The 25,512-nt window shown below is 46.6% G+C and overlaps 1 protein-coding gene across 1 annotated transcript; it reads right to left on the reverse strand.

Moving 5' to 3' along the window:
• Positions 1 to 909: 909 nt before the first annotated feature.
• Positions 910 to 6,459, reverse strand: PDX1 (pancreatic and duodenal homeobox 1). Its single transcript, XM_019736435.3, has 2 exons — positions 5,962 to 6,459; positions 910 to 2,405 (listed from the first exon to the last, which is right to left on the reverse strand). Exons 1-2 carry the CDS (start codon positions 6,362 to 6,364, stop codon positions 1,960 to 1,962), a joined length of 849 nt encoding a protein of 282 aa, XP_019591994.2. The 5' UTR covers positions 6,365 to 6,459; the 3' UTR covers positions 910 to 1,959.
• Positions 6,460 to 25,512: the final 19,053 nt, after the last annotated feature.

The raw sequence follows: 25,512 nt of genomic DNA on the forward strand, positions 1-25,512 counted from the left end.
ATTTCTGGACTTCAGAGGCTGGGCGGGGGAGTGGACAGGCTCCAGGGCATAAGCCAGGCTCCCTGTGACACGTCTTATTGGTGAGAAAGTTCCCCTTTCTGATCCGAGGGACTTTCTTTTCTTTCGAGGGGCAAAGGATTCGATTTCTCTCAAAAACAGCAACAAAACAAAAAGCAGAAACCAACAACAAAACAAAACCTAAAAACCAACAACAAAACGAAAACCAACAACAAAACAAAATCAAGTCCCGCATGTCTTTGCAAAAGAAAATATTACGCAGTAGCGATTCCTAGGAGCTCGCAGCTGGCCTGCCAGGGTGGAAGCGCTAGGGAGGAGCCTTGGAGAGAACAGCAAGGCTAAGACCCCGGTGGGGAGCCGCTGGGAGGAGCAGGTGGGCCACGCAGCTGGAAGCCCACTGCGGCAGGATCTGTTTGGCCCTAACACAAGACACTCTGGGACCCTTGGGCTCCAGGAGCTGGGACTCATCCAAAGCAACACGTCCTTCGGATGAGCCACAGCAAAAGACGTCACTGAGGCTGCCGCTTGGGGAGGAAAGCTGAGACCCAGTCTGCGGCTACGCGGTTCCCCGAGGCTCTGGCCAGCTCATTGCTACCCAGCTGCACTCCCATCCCCATGCCTCTGGGCTATCTTGCCTACGAAATCCATCTTGAGAAGTGACTCTTAGGTTAAAAATGAAACCAAACCAAACCAAAAATCCACCCGCTCAAATGCTGCCCCAAACCGCAACCCAAATGTGGTGTTTCTTAATTACGGGCTTTCCCTACTTAGTACAGAATAAATAAGCACTGCTTTAATTTTGAAAAGGAAATGGAATCATTGCACCCCAACAAAGACTGGATACAAAGCAAGGGAGTCACTTTTCATCTCTTTCCATGTTATCCATATTTATTAAGCGTTTTCCACAGACATCACCTGCACACAAGGCCCAGCCAGACCCTTATATAAAAACTGACCTGGAAACCACAGACATATTTGTAAAGAACTGTTAGGTAATTTAAAAACTTGAAATAAAAACAACCAGTTTCCCAAACTCCTCAACCACATGCGTTTTCATCATTTCTAAAGATGTGGAAATCAAACTGGCTCTGACTAGATTCCAACGTGGGTCAGGCCACCCTGCTCGCCTTCCACACAACCAGGAACTAAATACCTGCCTGAAACAGAAAGAGCTCAGGGGTCCATTTCTTCCCCAACTGCCGTGCTCCAGGCCCACCTCCACTTGCCCTCTCTGGAAGGGTTGGACCAAGGAGGTGTAGGGGACTCTCCTCTTCTCTGCCCAGCCCTGCTGCTGCTCAGCCTTCCTTGCAAGATCTTGTCTTCTTCAGAGGAAAGAGGTGCAGGTTGAAGGATGTACGCTGGTGAAGTATGTGGCCAAAAGGATTAAAAAAGGAAGAGGAGGAGGAGGAGGCCGGGAAGAAATTATTCTAGTTCGGGGGCATCCTTTCACTGGGTCTTTGAAACCTCGGACATTTCCTTTCAATTTTTTCTAAATGTTAAGGTGGAAGCCTGAATTAAAATGGTTCTGTTTCTGAGCAGGCAAAGGCATTGGGTCTAGCTTGCTTGCTGAGTGTTGCAGTGCGGTTCAATTTGCAGTTTTTTGTCTTTTGAAGATTTGGTTTCTATAAAGAGGTCTGCGGTTTTGGAGTGCTGGGACCTGCACAACAGTGGCAGACGTAACCAATCCAACCGTATCACCAGAAGAGCCCCCAGATTCACAGAAAACATCTCTTCTCCTTCCGGAAGGACGGCCAGCGTCTCCCCACTGGTCCCAATCGGTACAGGAACCTGAGAGTGCGGCTTCTCCCCTCCTGTCTGGGGTGGGCACCGGGGTTTCTGCCCCATCAAGCTGGCAGGGCCTGTGGTCCACACCCAGGGTCTTGGGCCCGCTGCCCCTCCTCTGAGTGGTCAAAGCCACCGGCAGGGAGGAGTTCCCGTCTCTCACCGGGGTTCCTGCGGCCTCCGGGGTGCGACACTGGAAGGCTGCGGTGACGCACTAAGGCCAGGAGGCAGACGGCCCTCTCGGGCAGCAGCGGGGACAGCTGGCGACACAGCACCCCCGGGAGGCGGCGGCGGTGGCAGCGCCAGCAGCTCCTCGCCCGAGGTCACCGCGCAGTCCTGCTCAGGCTCCACGTCTCCACCAGCCCCGGTCGCTGTCCCGCAGCCGCGCTTCTTGTCCTCCTCTTTTTTCCACTTCATGCGGCGGTTTTGGAACCAGATCTTGATGTGCCTCTCAGTCAAGTTCAGCATGACAGCCAGCTCCACCCGGCGCGGCCGCGAGATGTATTTGTTGAATAGGAACTCTTTCTCCAGCTCCAGCAGCTGCGCGCGCGTGTAGGCGGTGCGCGTGCGCTTGTTCTCCTCCGGCTCCGCTGCGTAGGCGCCGCCTGCGGACCGCACAGCACGTGAGTGTGGTCCCTCGACCCCTGGCGCCTGCCGCCCTGCCCCACCCACGAAGCCCAACCTTCCAGCCCCAATCCTAGGAGCCCTGCCCCGCACCCAGCCGCTCCCACCTCCAAGCCTCCAAGCCCCAGCTCCTACCCCAGAGCCTAGTGTGGGCCCACTCATGCTGCCCTACTGAAGGTCGCCTTTTCTGGTAGGTCAAGGGCGCGGGCTCTCAGTGACCCTGCGGTGGCCTCTATCAGCAAGTGGCTCTTGACGGGTTTCTCTTAATCGGTGCTGGTGTGGATGCTGATTAAAATGCATATAACAGATCTCTAAATCTACTAGATCCCACAAAGACAATAAAATGCCTTTGATACAGGACTTAAAAGAACATCAACTTTCTGACGATGACCCACGGTAAGAAATACATTTCAGATCACTACCCAGTTCACACATTGACATAAAACTGACAAAAAAATTTCAGGACGTGAAATCAACCTTTACCACACATGATGCTATCTAATTTTTCCTATTATTCACTATTTCGTTTTTTAAAAAGGTCTCAATAAATTGGTTTCATAACCAACCAATAGGTGTAAACCCTCAGAAAAACCTTGAGCTAATAAAAACGCTGAGAAACCTTGAGCTAATACAGTGATATATGTTATAATATTGTTATATCTGACCATATATTAGCTCTTTCTATAGTTACATTGTAATCAGCCTCAACTCAAGAGCCAGTAAATTTTCTGTAATCGTCCTCATTTTAAACTAGGTAGGGACCCTGCCCTGGAAAAGAAGGGATACTATTCTGGGCCCCTAGCAAGGTCACTATGAGCCTCAACCTCTGTGTCCTGGGCCCCAAACCCTGGCAGAGGGGGAGAGGAGAGGCTTGTAAGCCTGAACCCCGAAGGGGAGCTGAGAACCCCTCAGAGAAGGGTGGTGGTGGTGGGGCTCCCAGCTCCTAGCCTCGCTCTAGGTCCCCGGGAAGCGACAGCCCCGCTGACCCAGTGTTTGCCACCAAGCTCCTTGAGCTTCTGATCTTTTCCTTTCCGTGCAAGATACTCTGCCCTGGCCAGTGGACTCTGGCGAGGCAAGTTCCACCAAAACTCCAGGAAGAGGCCTAAGTCTTTTTGTGTTGGGGCAGGGGTACGGAACATTTCCCCTGTGACTGTGGGCTAGGCCTTAGGGAATTGAAAAGCTAGTGTGTGTGTTTTTTGGGGGAGGGTTAATGACATGATGGAATCTGCCCGGTTTGCCCCCCAGGCAGAAACTTGGCTCCCAGGAGCCAAGGCAGAGGCTCAGGCCTGAGGTAGCAGAATCGCTGCACCCTGCAGGGCTTCTCCAGGGCTTGCAGCCTTCCTTGACCTGGGAGAGAAGTGCAGAACCTTAAAGGGACATTAAACAGGGCCCTCCAACCTTCTTAAATTCAACCCACAAACCCCTGGGGTTCTGGCCCTCCCAGCAGGCCTCACCAAGGTGCTGTGAAAGGCTGCGTTATGGCTACTACCCTAGGAGACATGTGTCCAGGAGCAGTTGGCAGGAGATGGAGGTTGAGGTAGAGCGTGTAGGTGGTGTTTATTGGGAAGATAGCAAGGCCTGGGTGAAGCAGATTAGGGGAGGGCCGGCCAGTGAGTCTGAGGCGGTCACTTTTTAGGTAGAGTTTTCCAGAAGTCCCAGTTGGCTTAGTATTCATTTCCCTACTACAAATGTAAGCCCTTTGGTCACTTGGCTCTCCCCAGGAGCATGAAACAGGCGGGTTCACAGACTCTTGAAGTTCGGCTACTTCGAAAATTTCCGGGGGAGGACCATGGGAGGAAGGAGTACTCCTAAGGAACTCTCTGGAAAGGGGGGGGTCAACCCCTTCCTTTAGGCTGAGCCTGCAGTGGGTGAGAGGGCACTGGCAGAGGCCTCTCCAGCTCCCGCTCCCCCCCCCCTCCAGGATGTCACCCTTCCAGGGTCCCTCCATGCCCTGACAAGGCTGCCAATTTTCCTTTGGGTTTTGCTTTCTGGCTCCTTGGATCCAACAGAGCCCACGCTCCACCAGAGCTGCGGTAACACCCTGGCGGGGTAGGAAATTTACCCCACCTCATGGCTTCCCTCGCGTTTTGTCCTGAAGAAGCCAGGAGGGCCCAGAAGGCCCAAAGCGCGCATTCCCAGCGCTGCGGGAAGGGAGCCCTGGAGGGAACGCAGCTCATCGCAGGAAACTACGGGCTGACAGTTCTCCACCCCAGACCTAAGGACTCAGTTCTCCCGCCTCCCCGAGACTCCGCAGCCTGAAGCCCCGCAGCGCGGGTTGGGTAAGTATAGGCTGGCGCTCCGCACATCTGGAGCCCCCTTGGCCTGGGGTTTCGCTGGAGGTGGGGAAGATTGAGGCGGAGTTGGTTGGGCCCTTGTCCGGCCTCAACTCAGGGTCCTCACACTCAGCTTTCGTAAGAAAGTGTACTAGGAGTGGCGAGCCCCGGGGACGCTGGTCTAGTCAACACCCAAAGCTCTGTTTGGCTGCGCCTGGGTCAAGGTCAAGGTCAGGCAGGCCCACCAGACCCCGCACACGGGGCACCGAGGATCCTCAGGGAGCGCCAGCTCGGGCCTCTTCTCCTACTTCCAATGTGAGTTGGGAGGAAAGAAAGTCAACTATTTGCAGTGCAGGTGTGACCAGAAGTGGCTGCAGCACGGAAGCGATAACATTGTGTGACGGGGGCGCCACAGGCCGCGCCGGAAATCGCGGCCAGCTCGGGGCGGGGAAGGGACACCCGGGGCTGCTTCACTCTCTGCCTCCGGGCTCGGGGGAGACCTTCTGTTACCCTCTGTGGCGCAGGGCCGTGAGGATCCAGGGCTCTGGCTGTGCAGGAAGGGCATCTCCTTCCTCAAACCTACTTCCTGGAAGAAGCGCAAGGAGAACCCTTCAAACGCCTGTGTTTGGTCAAAAGAGAATTAGCGTAGCAGACGCCTGGCTCAGCTGCCTGGCTCCAGGTGAGCGGCGGGTCCTCGGCCTTGCGGTAGCCGCCGCCTTGCCTCAGCCCCTCGCTGGCTCCCCGCGTGCCCCGGACACCTCTGCAGGCTTGGGTGCGGCTTTCTTTCCCTGCTTCCCTGCATCTACTGGGCAGCCCTGGACTGCCCGCCCTGCCCTAGGGAAGCTGCCGGACTGCGCAGGCACTAGGGGGCCCAGGGCTCCGCAGGCGCGCTCCGGCCAGTCAGTGGCACCCCGAGGAGTCCGGGGAGGGCAGATTCCCCGCTGAAGCTGGATCGCGAGGGTCCGAAGCCTTGAGCTCGGCCAGGCCTTGGCTCTCTGGGAGCGGCGCTGGGAGCGCGGGGCTCCTGGAGTGCAGCGCGCAAGGAAGGAAGGGGTTTAAACTCACAGGAAGAGAGCTGAGTGGCAAAGACGCTCCAGCCTGGACCAGAAAAGCGCGTCTGTGCAGGATGGCCTGGTTGGGTCCGACCCCGGATTACCCATAGGGGCCCGGAACGCTAACTGGGAGAGGTCCTGGGGAGCGCTGGGTAATAGGAGCAGCCGGGCGAGAGCCGATGAGGACAGAGAGGCCAGACAGCCAGGCTTACCTGCCCACTGGCCTTTCCACGCGTGAGCCTTGGTAGACTTCATCCACGGGAAAGGCAGCTGAATGCGGCTGGGCTCCTCCAGGGCGCCTGGCTCCGCTCCATCCGGGAAGGGCCCGGCGGGCGGGTGGGGGAGCGCGAGCTGAGCCGGGAGGTGGTGGTGGAGGTGCGCCACCGCGGGGTCGTCGGCGAGGGGGGGCACCTCGTACGGGGAGATGTCTGGCGGGCTGCCCTGTTCCAGCGCGCCCAGGGCGCCGGGGAACAGAGGCGGCGGCGGCGGGGGCTGGCGGCCCATATACAGGCACGCGGGGGGGCTGGCGCTGAATTCCGGCGCCGGACCCCGCTGGAAGGCGCACGGGTCCTTGTAAAGCTGAGTGGCCGCGTAGTACTGCTCCTCGCCGTTCATGGCTGAGGCCCAGGCTTGGGGACCCGGAGTATGGAGCTGGAGCCAGGGACTTGGAGCTGTGCGGCTCTCCTAGTCCCGGCGCCACCCCTGCTCGCTTTGACAGCTCTGCACTGCTCGCAGAGAGAACCCGCTGCCGGCAGGGACTCGCTGGCCGGCCGCCGCGCCATAGGCTCCGCTGGGCCCCACGTGGTTCAGCCTGGGGCCATTATTGGCCTGGCTGACTGCCTTAAGAAGCAAGGCCCAGGTGCCCATGAGCACCTGATTTGTTTCAATTTTGTCTCTCAGCTGAGTTTACTAATCTCTGTATACGCTGTTGGCAACACACTCCAAAGCAGGGCGCGCCTTAGAACTTCTATTCATTTATGGAAAGTTTCATCATACTTTAAACGATCTATTTTCCTTGTATGTATGATAATATACATAATACATTAGTTCATTAGTATAATTTGTAAGTATACATGTTGAGGTTGTACACTTAAACTGTTTTTTTTTTTAACTGTTGGAATACCGTCAGAAAAGTTTGCAGACCCCAGCTCTACATCTCGGAAGCAGTTGGTCCTATGTATGTATGAAATTTGTACACAGCCCCCAAGGATATGTGTCAGTGACCTGACACATAAAGACCCAGCATTCGTTGTGCTTTTATCTGTGGCTGTGCTGCGGGATTTCTGAAGTGTAACTTCAGAGTATTCACGGTGGCTTTTTAATTTTTAAAATAACCGATCAGCATTATTAATTTTTGATCTTGGTAAATTGGGACTCATTTGGCCAACTCAGAATGCAGTTTCCTAATGCGGCAAAGGGAAAGAAGTAGCGTCCCCTTTTGTATCTGTGAGGCAGGCGGGGGCAGGGAGTTGGCCTGGAGCTTCCAGACCCTGAATGGCTCTCCACGGATCCCGGCCCCAGCGGAGTTCGTCACCAGGAGAACGTCCGATTGCAATAAGGCAGGACAGGGAGAGGAGGAGAGCGTTTAGAAAAGAAGGAAAAGCGCTGCATTTTAATAACAACGTCAGTCTTTGGCTTCCACTGATTGCGTAACTTTGGGCACTCTGGGGTCCCAACCTAAATAGAGACGCTTTTTCGCACCGGATGGTGCGGACGGTCTATCTCCTGGTCGCGGGACACCCAGCCGCCCGGCCTGGGCTTGACGATAGCCGCCGACCCTTTTGCCCTGGGCGTCCTGGGCGACCTCAGACCGTGTTCTGCCGAAATGACCATATTCCTCGAACCGCGACGTAGGGTTTTAGAAAACTGGACACCTTCGCAGAAAAGCCGCGGCAAGACAGAGCGTGAACCACAAGGAAGCAGCAAGAGAAAAATCACTGCAATGTGACTTTCCTAAACTACAAACTACAGCCAGTCTTTTAACAGGTAGATTTAATATAGTTGCTTCCAGTGGAAATATTTGTGTTTTAAATGCGAACGGACTGAGTGCGCTACTCTGAAGTACTCTTCATTTTCATTAAAAAGCAAGTCAGGTGGGAATCTGAGTTTCTTTGCAGTCCTTCTCTTGAGAGATGCCCCGGCGCCGTCTCAGCTTTGGCGTTTAGGCGAGTGCTGGGCCCCGAGTGGTCCGCGTGCGCGAGGCTGGGAACACGCGCAGCTCCGGGGAAGCCCGGAGGGTGGGGGGAGTTTCGGCGATTTCTTCAGGGAAAAGGGCCACCTGCGGTCCTCGGGGGCCAGGGAGTGAAAGGCGGTGGGACCCGCGCACCTAATCTCTGCGCGCCCGCGTCAATGAGTCCATTGTTCGCTGCGGCCGCGGAGGACCCGACGCTATCACCAGGTCTCGAGTGACCACATCGATCAGGAGCGCAGGGCCGGAGGGGGGTGGCGGGGCCGCAGCATGTTGACCCTTGGAGATAATCTGCCAAGTCGCCGCGGGTTGACTTGGCGACGCGGTTATGAGCGGGCGGCAAGCTCCGCTTGGGACAAAGACCGGCCACCTTTCTCCTCCCTCTGTGTTTTCTCATCCCCCCCCCCCCCTCACCTCCTCGCCTCGGCAACCCCCTCCCCTCCGGACTCTGTCGGCAGCGCCGCTCCCCTGCTCTCGGCCTCGCCTGCCACCCTCGACCCAGAGTGTTTACTTTGCACTTCTCGCTAATTGCACATTTCTGTAAATTGGTCTCCATTTCGATGCTTCATTTGCTCCCATTTAATATTTTTGCTCGGCTCTGCAGAAAGAAAGAGGCGCTCAGCAAAAAGCAAATCCGCCCACTGCGCTGGTGGGCAAAACAATTCGGAACCTGGGCTACACAAAAAACGAGGGTGCTGGGGGTGCTCAATGGAGGCACGCGCTCACTTTTCATAAGTAGCCTTTTCTGCTGTTTAAAGAAGTAACCCAGGAAGCGAAGGTCAAACAGCCAGTTAGTATTGTTATTATGGTTAGATGGGACGAAGCTAACAGGATTTTTGGATTGGCTAATTATAACATATATCCAATGCAAAACCCCACCCCGTAGAACCCTCCACTGAGCGAGATTGTTGTGTTGTGTTTCATCTGTGGATGAAGGTCCCGGTACCATAAAACCGCCAAGTCCATTACAGGTGAAATGCATTTCCGCTCGGCATCCCGGCTGACGCCTGCGCTGCTCTCGCCTCCCACAGGCCCGGAGCGATACCGAGCCATTAGGCGAGAGTCTTCCCGAGCCATTTAACAGCAGCTCTTATGGATAAATAAACAAGAAAGGCTGTAAACCAATTATAGTGTGGACAGTGAAAAAGTCGTTTATTAGCAGGACGTTCTGATAGCCCTCGCTGATATTGGAGGTCCTTGCCTGCCTTCTTCCCCCTTCCCCTTCCCTGGACACGTTTGCGCCCTGGAGAACACACGTTACCTTGTTCTTGGTTAGTGGCTGAGTCTCCCTCGGTGGTTTCACAAACATGTCAACCAAGGGATGAATTTAGCTTGGTGATAAGAATTTCTAAGCCATCATATCCCATTTTAAGGGGGAAAAATAGATGAACCTCACTGAACTCCAAGAATGTGCTCAAAATGCATTTATTAAAGCATATTTGTTTTTATAACTAATTTCCTGCTAAAAATCAAAATCAAATTAAATTCTGAGTTGAAACATTAAAGTGAACGATGTGATGGTTGTAATGCAAATATTTCCATAATTTACTTTGATTTTTGGTACCTTGCCATTTCCTTCAGTGGGCCTTTACACAGGCCAGGTCCCCCCCCACACACACACAGGACGCCCCCAAGGCCCATCAGCTTTTTCTCTTTCTACTGTGGAATTGCCTCAGAGTCTGGTATCAGGTCTGAGAGGAGCCAAGGAAAACCTATCTCGTTCAGGAAAAGGGACTTCAGACTTTCAATTAAAGGCTCTCATTGATTCCTAGGGCAAAGCAATCCAGCCAAAATAAATGGAGAGTGAAAATTATTTTCCAGAAAATTCAGCCCCCCCCCCACTGTATAGATAAATGTAGCCCAAAACTCTAATTTAAATGGACACGTGTGTTCTCTACCTCACTGGCTCTCTTTAGTGTGAGAGAAGAGTAGAGGGGAGACTGTGTACACCCCAGGACGGTGCTGTGCTCACTTGATCCACCCTAGCACTTCCTTCCCAAGAGTGGGACCCCCCTTGGTCCCAGAAAAGAAAAGACGACCAGCTCTTTTCTTCAATTGTTGTTTAATCCTTCTGAGGCCTTCAGTTTACTTTGCAGCTGAAAGTGTAAAAGGAAGTAGAAAACCCAAAGGGTCTAAGGCCCCTGCTTGTCCCCCTCTGGCATCCCTGTGGCCCATGCTTGCAGTTCTGTTCTCATCCCTTTGGCCTGCTGTCATTGGGGCTCCCATCTCTGCTCCATCACCCAAATAGCAGTCTCCAGAAATGTCAGCCTTCCCTTCTCATCGTAGTCCTGGATAACCAGCTCCTTGCTTCCACTGAAATCCCCTTTCTTTGCCTTGCACCCCCCCCCCCCCCCCCCCCCCCCCCCCGCTCCAGTCCCATTTCTTATGACTAATCCTTTGTTCTTCTGGGAACCTTTTCTTACTTTCAGGTTCTAGCTGAAGACCAAAGAAGGCTTGACCCACACTTCCCAGTCACTCCAAATGCCTTCCTAAACCATCCTGCATTTCACATGGTTTATTATTTGGAAGGACGAATATTTTCAATAATGTTTTTGATGAAGCAACTATACAGCCCTTCCTGTGTGCCTCTCTGACAGTCTTTGAGAGACAGAAGCCCAGTAGTAGAAATATGTTCTGGCTTAGGTGGATGACGGAACACTCTTGGGAGCTGCGTATGCTCCTTCCACATTGACACCTGGCCTGCACAAGCTGTGTGTCCCCTGATAAGGCCCTGCTCCAACCTGGACACTAGAGTCACTCCCTTCTCTTCTGAACCATTGGAGGGCTTCCTCTGGATTGATGGCAATAGCTTTGTCTTCAACCTGGAAGTGGAAGAACCATGGAAATAGAGTGGGAGTGGGCTCTGGCCATAAGACACAGTTCAGATGCTGGATTCCATAAATACTGGGATCCCGGTAGGGATGTGATTAGGTCCCACCTTTGACTCTTTCTTTCAGGCTCTCCTGGACCTAGAGAAGGAGAAGCCCCTGCACCTGTTACTCTCTGTGTGGGTGTCCTTATTTGTAAAGTGGACATAGTAATACTGCCCTGTAAGCTAGATCCACTGCATACAGTAGTAACAGCACATACATGGAGCCAGGCTTTGCTGCAAGCATTTTACAATGTTAATCCTCACTAAAATCCCATAAGGTAGGTTCCCATCTTCATTGGAGGAAACCAACGCACAGAGATGTTAAGTAACTTGCCCAGAACCACACAGCCAGTAAGTGGCAGAGTCTAGATCCACGCTGAGGAAGTCTGGCTTTAGAATCCATTCTCTCAGTTGTGACGTGATATTATCTTGCCCATATCGTAGGCAATCAAGAAATATATATATATATTTGTGAGAATTCATTGAGATAAAATGTTGAATGTTCCTAGCACTCTATAGGCACTCAAAAAATGGTCATGTATTCCTTTCTCCCCTAACATTGCTTTTAATGCACTTACAAGCATTTAACTATTGGTCATCACTGCAACTTAAAGAATTGCAAAGCTGTTTGCACAAGCCCACATCCATGGGCATTCCCAGACAGGTAGACCTGGAAGGTATACTGAGGAACACTGGGAGGAAGCACTGGATGGATATATCCCTGCGTTTAGGGGAATATACCCTAAAATGCTTAAAGTGGGGCGAGAGGGGAGAGCTGGATGGCACTCTCTCAGCCCACCCTCCACACACCCACAGACAGAGTAACAGGTGCAGGGGCTTCTCCTTCTCTAGGTCCGGGAGAATCTGAAAGAAAGAGTCAAAGGTGGGACCTAATCACATCCCTACCGGGATCCCAGTATTTATGGAATCCAGCATCTGAACTGTGTCCTATGTCCAGAGCCCACTCCCACTCTATTTCCATGGTTCTTCCACTTCCAGGTTGAAGACAAAGCTATTGCCATCAATCCAGAGGAAGCCCTCCAATGGTTCAGAAGAGAAGGGAGTGACTCTAGTGTCCACGTTGAGCGCGGCTGGAATCCTGCTCCATTCTTGCTTTCTCCAGGTCAGGAAGGAGGTCCTGTGCAACGCTGGTTTTCTTTGTGAAGATACAGAAACACTCTGCTCAAAGTGATTCCTCTGCGTGTCACCCAAATCTAAGACCCATCCAAAAGTGTTAAAATTAGAAATCTGTGGGGATACAAATGGGAGAGTCAGCTCCAGACTCAGAAGGGCACCACTAAAAGTCTTTACTTTTGACTATTGGATTCCACATATAAGTGAGATCATACGGTATTTGCCTTTCTTAGTCTGACGTATTTCACTTAGCATAATACCTCAAAGTTCAACCGTGTTGCCACAAATGGCAAGATTTCATTTCTTGTGGCCAAGCAGTATTTCATTGTATATATGTACCATGTCTTCTTTGTCCATTTGCCTATTGATGGACACTTAGGTTCCTTCCTTATCTTGGCTATTGTGAATAATGCTGCAATGAACATATGTCTTTTCAAATTAGTATTTTGGATTTCTTTGGATAAACACCCAGAATTGGAATTGCTGGATAAAAATATTTTTAATTTTTTTTGAGGAACCTCCGTACTGTTTTCTATAGTGGCTGCACCAATCTGCAATCCCACCAACAGTGCACGAGGGTTCCCTTCTCTCCACATCCTCACCAGCACTTGTTGTTTGTTGATTTATTGGTAATAGCCATTCTGACAGGAGTGAGATGGTATCTCCTTGTGGTTTCAATTTGCATTTCTTTGATGATGTTCAGCATTTTTTCATATGTCTATTGGCCATCTGTCTGTCCTTTTTGGAGAAATGTTTATTCAGGTCCTCTGCCCGTTATTTAATTGGATTGTTCGGGGGTTTTTTTTTGGTGCCGAGTTGTAGGAGTTCTTTATATATTTTGAACATTAGCCCCTTTTGGATATATCTTCCCCCATTTTAGTAGGTTGTCTTTTCATTACGTTGATGGTTTCCTTCATTGTGAAAACCTTTTTAGTTTGATGTAGTCACGTTTGTTTATTTTTGCTTTTGTTGCCCTTGCCTGAGGAGATATATCTAAAAATATATTGCTAAGACCGATGTCAAAATATTTACTGCCTATATTTCCTTCTAGGAGTTTTATGGTTTCAGGTCTTACATTTAAGTCTGTAATCCATTTTGAGTTGATTCTTGTGTATGGTGTAAAAGAGTGGCCCAGTTTCATTTTTTGCATGTGTCTGTCCAGTTTTCCCAGCAGCACTTATTGAAGAGACTGTCTTTACTCCATTGTGTGTTCTTGCCTCCCTTGTCATAGATTCATTGGCCATATAAGCGAGAATTTATTTCTGGGATCTGAGTCCTATTCCACTGATCTATGTGTTTGTTTTTATGCCAGTCCTTTACCATTTTGATTATTGTAACTTTGTAGTATTGTTTGAAATCTGAAAGCGTGATACCTCCAGCTTTGTTCTTTCTCAAGATTTTTTGGCTATTCGGGGTCTTTTGTGGTTCCATGTCAACTTTAGGCTTTGTTCTAGTTCTGAGAAGAATGCCACTGGTGTTTTGATAGGGATTGCATAGAATCTGTAGTTGCTTTAGGTAGTAAGGACATTTAAACAATATTAATCCTTCCAATTCATGAGCATGGTATAGCCTTCCATTTATATATATCCTCTTCAGTTTCTTTCTTAAGTGTCTTATAGTTTTCAGAGTACAGGTCTTTCTCTCATTGATTAAATTTATTCCTAGGTATTTAATGCTTTTTGATGCAATTGTAAATGGGATTTTCTTAATTTGTACTTCTGATCGTTAGTTACTGGCATATAGAAATGCAACAGACTTCTGTGTATGGATTTTGTATCCTGCAACTTTATGGAATTCATTTATTAGTTCCTAATAGTTTTTTTGTGGAGTGTAGAAAACAAGCTATTTGAATCTCTACATGGGCGAAACATATCCATCGTGAACATTTTCGTAGATTTTCCTTCCTCTCTTACGCATCCACTCTTTATGTGACTAAGGATTTAGACAGGATCAGCAGGATCTGATTTTATTATTGTGCTTCCTCCCACAGTGGGGCTCTCCTTGGGGCGTTACTGTGGCTCCAATGTGGGCTCTGCCAAGTTGGGCTGAGCATTTCCAGCCACAGTAGCTAACACATAAGGGCAAATAAAGGGAGGCAATAAAACCTAAGCAAATTGATTCATCTCCAGGCAGTACCATTAACTTGTGTCTTAAATGCCATACTCTCTCCACACTGAACATGACCAAATAGCTTCCTTTAAAGGTAAGTGAATTTTATATAATTTGCAGCTAATTCCATTTAATTCTGCCCACATGAACATGTGATAAGGGAATGTTAAACTGGTTAACAACAACAGGCTAAAAGGGGCATTCAGGAGGAGGCCAATATTTGATTTCCAAGTGCTGTGGCTCAGCGCTGAGAAATCCAGATTACTGTGAGTGTGTTGGTTTCTTGGTTATTTGCTTTCTGTTCTCCTCGCTCCCGAGTAAAGGGCAGTGAGAAAACACTAGGATCCCATCTGTCACAATGAGTCCAGTTACAACAATAACAACTACTCCTTTTTAAAAAATCATTCTTGGTCTGACAAACTCCCTTTGGACTGTAGGGAATCAGGAAGAGTAAAAATAATAGAATCAATAACAACTTTGTTATCTAGTAACTTAAACAGCCCTTGCCTGCTGGGATGGAAGAACAGGCTTTCTTATCTTGGAAACAGGAAAACTTTCTGGATAGTAAACTATTTTTCACAAAATGTTTCTAACTGGATTAGGTTCCTAGAGAAAGTGCTTAAGGTAGGAACTATGCCAAATTCTAATCACTTAGACACAATATTTTAAAACATGGGAAAGGATTTCGGTCTTGAAATCTAATACATACGATTTGTTCTTTTTATTTAATAGGACATGACCATTGCACAATTATTTGAATACTGAAAACCTTAAATGGGAAATTCTTATTTAAATGTCTGGATCATCTGGTCAACTTGATTTTTGTTTCTACAGTACTTGCCCCACACTCTGCTCTTCTGAGAGCTTTCATAATTCACGACTAAGTCTCAGAGTCAGGAAATGCTCTTCTGCTGAACAGTCTATCGGAAAAACAGCAGGGAGTAGGCCTGGTTTGATTGGGGTATTCTATGTTTATTTATTTGCATGTAAACACTAATGACTTAGTTCAAGAGTCATGAAATATCTCATCGTTTGAGGAGAGCCATCTCTCCCACAGTGCAGGTGTTCACAACAGCAACTAACTAGATAACACACGCACCACAGAGACTGTCCTGGCCCGATTTATTTAGATGATTGAAGGGAAAGTAGAAACTGAGCTGCTTAAATAATCAAGTTCATCTGTCATTACTGCTCCAATTCACAGCCAAGTTCATCGTCTGTATGCTGAGCTTCCAGTATAGACCCAATCATTTCACCTTTCATTGTCACTCTAACACCTTATATAGGATACCCTTAAAGTGTGAACATTGGCAACTATAGATAATATTTTGTGTTCTGTGTCTATAAAATAAAATACTATTATATATATGCCCTAGACTTTTTAGTCAGCCTATATATAAACGACTTAATTTCCCTTGGTTTTCTTGAGACAGAGGCACACAGGGACCTAAAATTCAATGTAGAGGAAGAAAATCTTTTCTCTTTTTACTAATGCTGTATTGTAAAATATAATCAATCAGTGTTGTCTGCTTCATTTACAAAGCAATTTATTAGACTCTGCCAACATGGTCGCAGTCAAACCTTGAAGTTTCTAAAAGTTGGAGTTAGAGATTGCCACGAATCCAGATAAACAGCAGTGTTTTCTTACCTTCCCAGCAAATTGTGACAGGTGATAACAAAACGGCAAACAAACGTCTCTAACCCCTAGCCTGGTGTTATCTGTCTCCTGGCCTGTAATTACACAGAATTTGGAGTTTTCTCAAGAGAGTAGAGTGGCACTATTTACCTTTTCGTATTTATATGACCAGTAGCCAAACTTAAATATAATAACTAGAGAAATTCAGTAAGGAAAAGTACACACTAGAAACATTCAAATTTCCTCCTTTTCTCCTGTTGCGTTTCCTTATGAACCTCTTCCCGGCAAGCCCCAGGACCATTTTTAAAGAGAATACCGATCTTATTCTGACTACTATTGATCATTTTCTGGGACTTTCGTTCTGATTGCTGCTTGATATGAGGAGAGAACTGGCAATGATTTATGTAATTTCAGCTGAAAAAATAATTTAATAAAGTTGAGTGGGTATTTCAATGAGTTTTTTCAGTATGTTGGGTAAAGGGTGGTGGAATGGTCTTGAAAAGAAGTAGATAGACACAGTTCCTCATTCCTCGTCTAATTCAAGGCCCCCTTCCTCAAAAATGTACTCGAAAAGACTCAATTTTGTTCAACTTCTAAGCAAATCACTAATTAGGGCAATGGAAGTAACTAGCACCTTAGCATCAAATTTTGCACGTAGCCATCAGGTCTATGAAGTTATCAGATGTTTCACAAATTTCATCTCCTTTCTCTCACGTTCCCCACCCCTAAGGAGCCCTGAAGCACATCTTCATTTTACACCAAGGAGTCATTATAGTTTTCCCTCATTTGGTGCTTGGGAGGAAAACATCATACTACTGTAATAATAAAACTGCAGTTCTGACTGGTGGTTTTAGTCAAGGAGCTCTTCGAGGTTGCCATGAATACTGTGAGTCATCTCCCCAGAAAAACACATGTGTGTCAACGCAATAAATTCTGCATGGGATTTTGGCACATTCATAGCCCACTGCCTCCTCAGCCCACTGCCAGTCTTCACGAGGCAAAGTTGACTTGATCCAGTCCATGCCCAACTCATACCCAACATCTTCACTTCTGGAGTTTGGGTCGATGGTACTTTGCACGACCTGGAACTTTATCAGAGTTGCTTCCTTGTAAATGGTCACAATGACCACTGTTTGTTTATTTGATCAGACACTCATGTTATGTACAGAGGATTTATACATTGGGTCATTGTTGCTCAAATATCTGACTATAGGCAGCTGCTCCACAAGGATAACAAACATAATGAGGTCAAATGGTGAGTTTGGAAGAGGTGAAATTATAATTCTAAGGTTTATTAGAAATTCATAGACTTAAGAATTGTGACATTGATCTGTTCTCATAAATGGTAGTTTGGCTTCAGATTGTTCTTCCCTTCCTTCCTTCAATAAATTCTTGTATAATTACCTAGTCTGTGCTAGGCACTGTGGCAGGCTTTGGGGATATAACAGAACAAGATGTGATCTGTACCCTGGAGGCCTTAGATTCTGGTAGTGGGAAGAAAGCAAGCACATAAACACACACACAGCAAAGAACTCGATGCCTCAATGTGTGGTTCTTCTACCTCTTACTTATATGCTCATATAGAGATGATCTGGCTTTTCCTTTTGGCCCAGTTATTTCATGAAAGCAGGTAGAATGTAGTCTGCCCTCATCACTTACTAGCAGTTTGACTTTGGACTTTAGCTGACCAGTGTTTCAAATTTCTCATCTATCGAACGGCAGCTTGGTGAATGGTTAAAAGCTGGACTGTCCTGGTTTGAATCCCAGCATCACTACTTATGAGTTGTGTGGCTTTGAATAAGTTCCTTAACCTCTCTGTGCCTCAGTTCTCTCTTCTGTAAAATGGGGATAATGATAATACCACATAAAGTTGTACCCCATGAGTTAATAATATGTGGAAAGTACTCCAAAAAGAACACATATATAGAATGTCTAGATCTTCATTCATTCATTCATTCGCTCACTCATTCATTCATTCATATTCAACAAATATCTATGGAATGCCTACTCCGTGCCACACCCTGTGCTAGGTATAGGGATGCCAAAGTAAAGAGGTAATCTTTGCCTAAAAAACCCTCTATTCTAGTAGGGGAGTCAACTAGAGAGGAAATTTAAATGTAGTGAGATGATCTCTGGTGATAGAGACAAACTTAGGTTGTCATGGGAACACCGTGGCAAGCACACATCCCCCAGTCTAGGGGTGCTTTCCTTCCTGCTTTATTAATTCCCTAGGTAAGGTACACAACTTCAGTTCATTTAGGGTTTTTCTTATTGAAATTAAAAGACTTAATTGTGTTTTAAAAAAAAAGTAACATAAAATTTGCATTTCTAAGTGTGCAGTTGAGAAACGGAAGCTCTGTACCCATTAAACACCTTCTCATTGCGCCCTCCCCCTCAGCCTCTGGCAACCACCTCACAGGGTTTTATAACTTCCATACATGCTCTTTATCATGTCAATTTCTCAATGTTCTGTCATTATAGTTACTGTCAACATTTTATTGTCTTCTATCATGGGTTCCACCTGGCTGGGGACTTTCCTCTAAAATCATTATGCCTTTTCCCTTTCCATTGCTTTTGCTGTTTTCTGGAATTCTATGAATTCATGAACTTTGTCTCTTCTAGAGAAAAAATTGCTGTGAATTGAGCAATGTTCTAGGAACTGGCTTGTTAATTACCGGGCTGACGGTGGCGTCGACTGAGCGCTCACTGTTGGCTGATTCCTGTACGAAGATACGAAGGGAGTTGGAAGGCAGTAAAAAAGATCTGTTTCATTTAAGTTGTAAGGAAAGAAGGGTGTGAGGAAACACACACACACATACATGCACACACGGCTTAGAAATATTTATTTGAGTACCGAGGTTGTGCACACCAAGTACGTCCAACAGGATGAAAGCAATGTTTTAGGACTATGAATATGACGAGGAGGAGTATGCACCAGAATACGGGAGACTAAAGTAGTTAGACCAGTTCCGGGGCTGTTAAAGAATACTTGAGCTATGAGAACATGTAGTCTAGAATCATACTGGAAATGGAGAAAAAGGGAAAAATCCAGAGTTTAACAAGAAGAGACTATAGGACTTGGTGACCTGTTGGAGAAGAAGTAAAGGAGAATGTGTAGGAGGTGGGACCCAGTATTTGTTGGTGGCTGACTTTGTGCCACGTCCTGGGCTGGCCCTTTGCCTATAGGATCTCGTTTACATCTTGCAACATTCCTCTGAGTTAAGTATTATTATCCCAATTTTCCTATTGAAGAAGCAGAGGCTCAGAAAGGTGGATTAGCTGGCCCAAAGTGTATGATTAGTAACTGGATTCAGATCCAGGATCTGTGTGACTCCAGAACCTATGCTCTTTTATTCCTAAGGTGGCTTCAAGGCTGATAGTTGGGGAGACTGAAAAAAAGGTGTTGATAGAGGGGCCAGTTTTCAGGGAAAGCTAATGATTGGTCCTAGTTGAATATGCTGAGTTAGGGATGAAGGTGGGGAACGTAAATTCAAGAAGCTTACAGGCATTTGGAGATGAAGGACCAAGTGAGAGAAGAGCAGGGCTGCGCATGCGGTGAGCTAGAGATCTAAGTGTTGACTGGCTTACTGAAGGATTGACTATGAAAAGGAAAGGGAGCCATGGATAAATTCTTGGGTATATCCCCATGTAGGGGGCAGAAAAGAGAAAGGGCATCAGTAAAAGAAAGGGCATCAGTGGGACTGATTTGGTAGGAAAATAGCCTTTGTGCTTCAGTATTGAAAAGCGCGGCAAGCCAGTGCATTCCAGGTGTCAATCATAGTTCAGGAAAGTCCTTTAAGAGTTCTGAGGAGAGTAGTGTACCTACCTAATCTCAGTGCACGATTCATCTAATGTCCCTGACTTCTGCTTTATATCCACATCCACTGGGTTCCCAATTTCTGTCCCCCCACCCTCTTTAATGGCTCTTGAATTGACCTTTCCTTAGTACCCTTGGCCACTGCTTTTGTGAGGACTGAGTCTCAGTGGGGCTGTTGGGACAGGTGTCCACCAAGACTTCCAGCTGCCTGTTTCTTCACTCATAGTGTTCTTTACCACTAGAGTTATTTTCCTTGCAATATGAACTTTATAATTTTCTCAATCTAAACATCTGTTTTCTCCACTGCCTATGAGGAAAGTCAAACTCCTTAGCAAAGCCCAATGAGCCCCTCGATTGGGTACCCAGCGTGTTTTCAAGCTGCCTTTCTCACAAAGCACCAGATTCTCCAGTCAAACAACCCAGCATCTCCTGGGGCATCCTGCCCTCACAGTGCCACAGCCGCTGCCTGGATCAGCGCTCTTCCACGCTTGGTTTGGCAAAATCTGTTTATCCTTTGAAGGCCAACACAGTGGAAAGGAGCATAGAAAGGATACTGGGATGAAGCAGAAAATGGTATGAGATTCCAATTCAAAAGCAAGAAATCGGCACCTGTGAACCATGCTGGTATTATTATCGTAAGAGAAATACATAAGAAGAGCCACTATTTTTTTCTACTTTCTTATTAGATTTCTCAGGATGTAGTGACCACTGGGATATTGATATCCCCAAAAGAGTTTTTCCTCTGTTTCCTCTCATCTGAGAAAAACAGCTTCTCGTCATGAGCAGTTGCCCTTCCCATCTTTTGCTCAGGCCTTTGTTTGCATGGCGACTGCCCTCGGCATTCCCGGAATTTTAGAGTGCTTACTGAAGACCCGCATGGTGAGCAGGCAGATTTTGTATTTGACTGTTTCCCAGAGCCCAGAATGGATGCCATAGATAATCAGTGCACATGCTGTGCCACTGGAACTGAACTTGAAAAACTTGAGAAAACCGAAAAGCTGAAATGGTGTGTTGCACTTAGAGCCAAGACAGCTGCATTTCAGACTTGTCCTTGCTACTTAGTGGCGGTGATCTAAGGGGACAGTGATTTAACGGTGGAAGTGGGTGGAACATCTTGGACGTAGAATCCAGCAGGAGCTTCCAACGTGGCACCTGCAGGATCAGCCATTAGCAAGACCTCTGGTGAAAGACTCCCAACAACTGGAGAAAATATTTGAAACTCAATCATCTGGTGACTTTCATGAAGAATTAGTTAAGGTTGCTGCCCCTGGAGGTGTTGCTAAGGTAGAAGATTTACTAAGAAGAGCACATGGGTGGAAGCTATGTTTCTATCTTAAGGTAGAGTCGGCTGAATATAACATATTTATCCAGACGGTGATTTACAAAACAAGGAATGCCAAGGGCTGCCTGCAACTGCCGGAAGCCAGGACAAGTGTGGCATGGCCTCCCTCTCAGAGTCTCCAGAAGGAACCAACCCTGCCGACACCTTGCTGACACTCCTGAAGTGTGAGAGAATATATTTCTGTTGTTCTAAGTCGCCCAGTCTGTGGTAATTCATTATGGCAGCCCTAGGAAACGAACAGAGACAAATCTCCCTTTTCTTACCCATGCAATGGCAATAATAATAATACCTCATAGGGTTGTTTTGAGGCTTAAAAGGGAAATTGTTTATGGAGGCACATTGATATAATTTCCATACTCTCGTCCCATTTCTTATTCACTTAAAAAAATTTTTTTTTATTGGGGACTATTGGGGAACAGTGTGTTTTTCCAGAAGCCATCAGCTTCAAGTCAAGTCGTTGTTTTTCAATCTAGTTGTGGAGTGCGCAGCTCCCTGGCCCATGTGGGAATCGAACCGGCGACCTTAGTGTTGTGAGCACTGCGCTCTAACCAACTGAGCCAACCCACTGCCCCTTTTGTTCACTTTTGAGTAAATTTTTTTTTTTTCCAAATCAGACGACTTATCTCATCACTCTTAGCCCCAAAGATGAGGGGAAAAACCTCCCAATACAGAGGTTGCTAGGTGAATTTTGGACAAGTAAGTTATTTTTGAACACCCATAGCCTGGAAAATTCCAGGCCACTTCAAGGTGGATGAATAAGATCCTATGATAACTGCATAGTGGCTGCCCAGGTGTTACCGTACTCACAGCCCAATCGTCATTTTCATAGCGCAGTGGCCTCCCCTCTGTGAAGCAGCTGTGCCCTTCAGGCATACCTGTGAGCCATTTCTCATACTTGGAAGAGGCATTCAAAGAATCTTAGTTTTTAGACCTGGAAGTGCTAAAGAGAAAAATGACACCCAGAAAATTTTAACAAGTTTCCTAAAGGTATAGAACTATCTGAAAAAATTACCTTTTGGTGTTCTGAATGTCAGACATTTACTATTACAAAGATTTTTAAGTTCTTCTTTTTCCTAAAGCGTATTTTGTGATTTTTGAAATTGCCAAGTTTGTTAGGTCCTTTGATATAGTTTGATCTCAGTTCTTAACAAGCATTCCTGGGTTTAGGACCCCACCGTCCTGCTCATTTCATGAAAATACGTGCAATTCTGCTTGAACGTTGTGTATTGAGCAGCAAAGTGCTCATCACAGGTTAGGTTCTAGAATGCACAAATCAGATATGGTTCCTTAGACTGAGCAGGGATAACACAGGACACGCAAATTCCACCACATATAACGCTCACACTCTTCAGGGATGAGAGGAAAGAGCATTTATAAAATTCTGACAACACAGACTGTTCAGTCACATGACTAATTGCACAGTGAACCCAATTTGCTCTGCCTTAGTGGGCAGAGGGAGAACACGTGGGGGTGCTATAGATGGAATGTCTGTTTCCTCCCAACATTCATATGTTGAAATCTTAACCACCAATGTGAGGGTATTAAGACGTGGGGCCTTTGGGAGGTGCTTAGGTCATGAGGGTGGGGCCCTCACAAATGGGGTTAGTGCCCTTATAACAGAGACCTCAGAGAGCATCCTTGCATCTTCTGCCATATGAAGACACAGTGAGAAGACAGGTATTTGTGAACAAGGAGGCACGTTCTCACCAGACGCGGAATCTGCCAGCGCCTAGATGTTTGACTTTCTAGCCTCCAGACCTGTGAGAAATAGATTTCTGTTGTTTCTCAGCCACTCAGTCTGTGGTATTCTGTGAGAGCAGTCCAAATGGACTAAGACACAAGTAGTCATCAGCCCACAACACTCAAGGGGTCATGAGGACCAGCCCGAGAAGTGCGTGGCTGGCAGTGATTCAGGGCTTCTGTCCATAAAAATCTCTTAGTTTCCTGCGAATGGAGCTGAGGCCCTTCAGAGCCATCAGATACGGATCCCATAAATGTAAAAGACGTGTCTTTGCAGTAAACCTCAATGTTTAGCACATAGCAAGTGCACCATAAATGTCTGTAGATTCTTCCTCTCTCCCTCCTTTCCACCTCCCACTCGCCTTCCTTCCTTCTTTCTTATATTCATAATTTCTTTGTATCAGTCGCTATTTTGCTAAGTACTGGGGATTTAAAGATGAATTACATGCACCAACTGCTATTGGTTGTTTCATTGTTTTGGAAAATTCTTGTAAAAATATAGATTCGTTTACTGATTGCTACTTCCCCACATGCTTTTCTTTTTTTTCTGAAGTAGATAGAACAGGTGCTAGGCTCAGACGCCTGAGAAGAAGGAAAACCAGTGAAGGAATGGGTTAGAGTTTGACAGTCCAGGTTTCAGGTGGGTGGGGCTGCTGGTTGGGGAAACAGGAAAGAGAAGCAGGAAACAGTTTTTCCAGGGATTGATTTTTACCCCCCTCCGCCCCCAACCCACATCAATATATCCTTCACAGAGCTGGTTAATTATCAATTTTCATGAGAAAGCAAAGCTGCCTTACTCTTTTTAAAGCCCTTGAGCACAAAGCAGGCATACATGATATGCCTTTTGCTGAATTGAACGATTTGTTTATGGCTTCTGCGTGCTCTGTGTGCCTGAGAGTAGTGCAAGCAACCTGTTTTGTGTTTTCCCTTTACCATCTTTTTGGGGATTTTGTTTCTTTTCTCTCCCCTTTTCTCCTGCCTTTTAAAAAAGTTGATAAAATTGCTATATTTCCCATTTCCTTACATACATGACTGGAAACCATAGGATAAATAGCTGTTCTTTTAGTAATTCCCTTAAAATTTAAAAAATATCTATTATGATTGTAAATTTCCCAAAAGAGTCTAAAATTATCTAAGACTGCTGTCTTCCTCAGAATAAGAACGGGATGGCATTACACTTTAACTATTCATTAAACCGCCCATTGCATTCCTATTATTTTGATCTAAGGATTTAGTATCATCTTTTTTAAACCTCAGATTTAGGTCTCTTGGTGGTTCATAAGTGTTTAAATTGAATATACCAACATATTTTATTCATTTCCAGTCTCCTTAAGTCTCCACCCTTCCCTCTGAGTTTACTTTTCTTCTTCAAGATAATATTCTATTTTTTTGGTAGTATTTTTAAATTTTTATTTTTCAATTACAAATTGTCATTCAGTATTATTTTATATTAATTTTAGGTGTATAGCATAGAGGTTAGACATTTATATAATTTACAACATGACCCTCTGACTAGTCTAGTACCCACCTGGTACTATACATAGTTATTACAACAGTATTGACTGTATTCCCTATGCTGTACTTTACATCTTGTGACTATTCTGTAACTACAAGTTTGTACTTGTTAATCCCTTCACCTTTTTCACCCAGCATCCCAACCTCCCTCCCACCCGGCAATTACCAGTTTGTTCTCTGTATCTATGAATCTGTTTCTGTTTATTTTGTTCTTTAGATTTCACATATAAGTGAAATTATATGGTATTTGTCTTTCTCACTTATTTCACTTAGCATAATACTCTCTAGCTCCACCCATGTTGTCCCAAATGGTAAGGTTTCATTCTCTTTTTTATGGCTGAGTAATATTCTGTTGTACATATGTACCACATCTTCTTTATCTAATTGTCTATTGATGGACACTTAGGTTGCTTCCATGTCTTGGTTATTGTAAATAATGTTGCAATGAACACAGGGTTCAGATTATATTCTTTTAATGATGGTATGGGGCAGGTAAATATTCTTAGTCTGTATATTTAAAAAAGTTTTGATTTTTCCCCTCACAAAAAAATGGTTGTTGTGCTGGATATTCTTTGTTTGCCTCTCCAGGTCCACTAACCACCCTTCTCCATCCTGCTCTGTGCTCTGGGAGGCTGCCTCTATGGATTGCATTTACATGTTCTTTTAATCTCTTGCTGGCAGTTGGGTTTAGTCAGTTAGAGGCCTTAAAAGTAGATCAGACTTGAGGTCTAGAAAAGATGGCGTAGACTTATTTCTCTCTGTTTTCCTCCCTTAAGTGCAACTCTAGAGTCTAAAAACAACATAAGAGATACAAAAGAACAGTTCCGAAAGATGGAAAGAAGGTGGAATGGTCGGGGACCCCCAGAACAGGAAGAATAGCATAGTGGTAGGGCCTCTTATAACCACCCAACCAACAGAAAAACGTGACGCAGGCCTGGTGTTTCATGACAAACTATCTAGCAACAGAAGGCAGCCGAGGGAGGCTCATTCCCCTCCTGGATCAAGCAGAAGACCCACTGACAATACCAGGTGAACCCAGTAGTGTCAGCAAGTGGGATAAATCAGGAAACCCACTGACAGTAAGTGGCCAAGGAACATGGTCTCCTTCCCAACCAGGCCAGAGAGCACCCTCTCCCAATAGAGACACCAGGAGGCAGGATGGCACTGGCCAGGGGGATCTCACTACAACAAATGGGTAGCTTGGGGAGGCTTATTATTCCCATGGGCCTGAGACTCCCTTCCTCCACCTGAAGGTGCCAGGTGGCCTGGCCTACGGAAGCTCCTTCTGCCCCATTAGGCAGCACATGCAGAGACAAGTAGAAGCTCCAGTTGCACCAGTAAACTAAGTAACCAAAATAACACTTCAAAGGCTCTAAAAGTTCATTTGTCATTGGAACCAGAGCTCACAAA

This window comes from Rhinolophus sinicus, chromosome 16 (genome assembly GCF_057876585.1).
Source record: "Rhinolophus sinicus isolate RSI-liver-muscle chromosome 16, RSI-T2T, whole genome shotgun sequence".
NCBI lineage: Eukaryota > Metazoa > Chordata > Mammalia > Chiroptera > Rhinolophidae > Rhinolophus > Rhinolophus sinicus.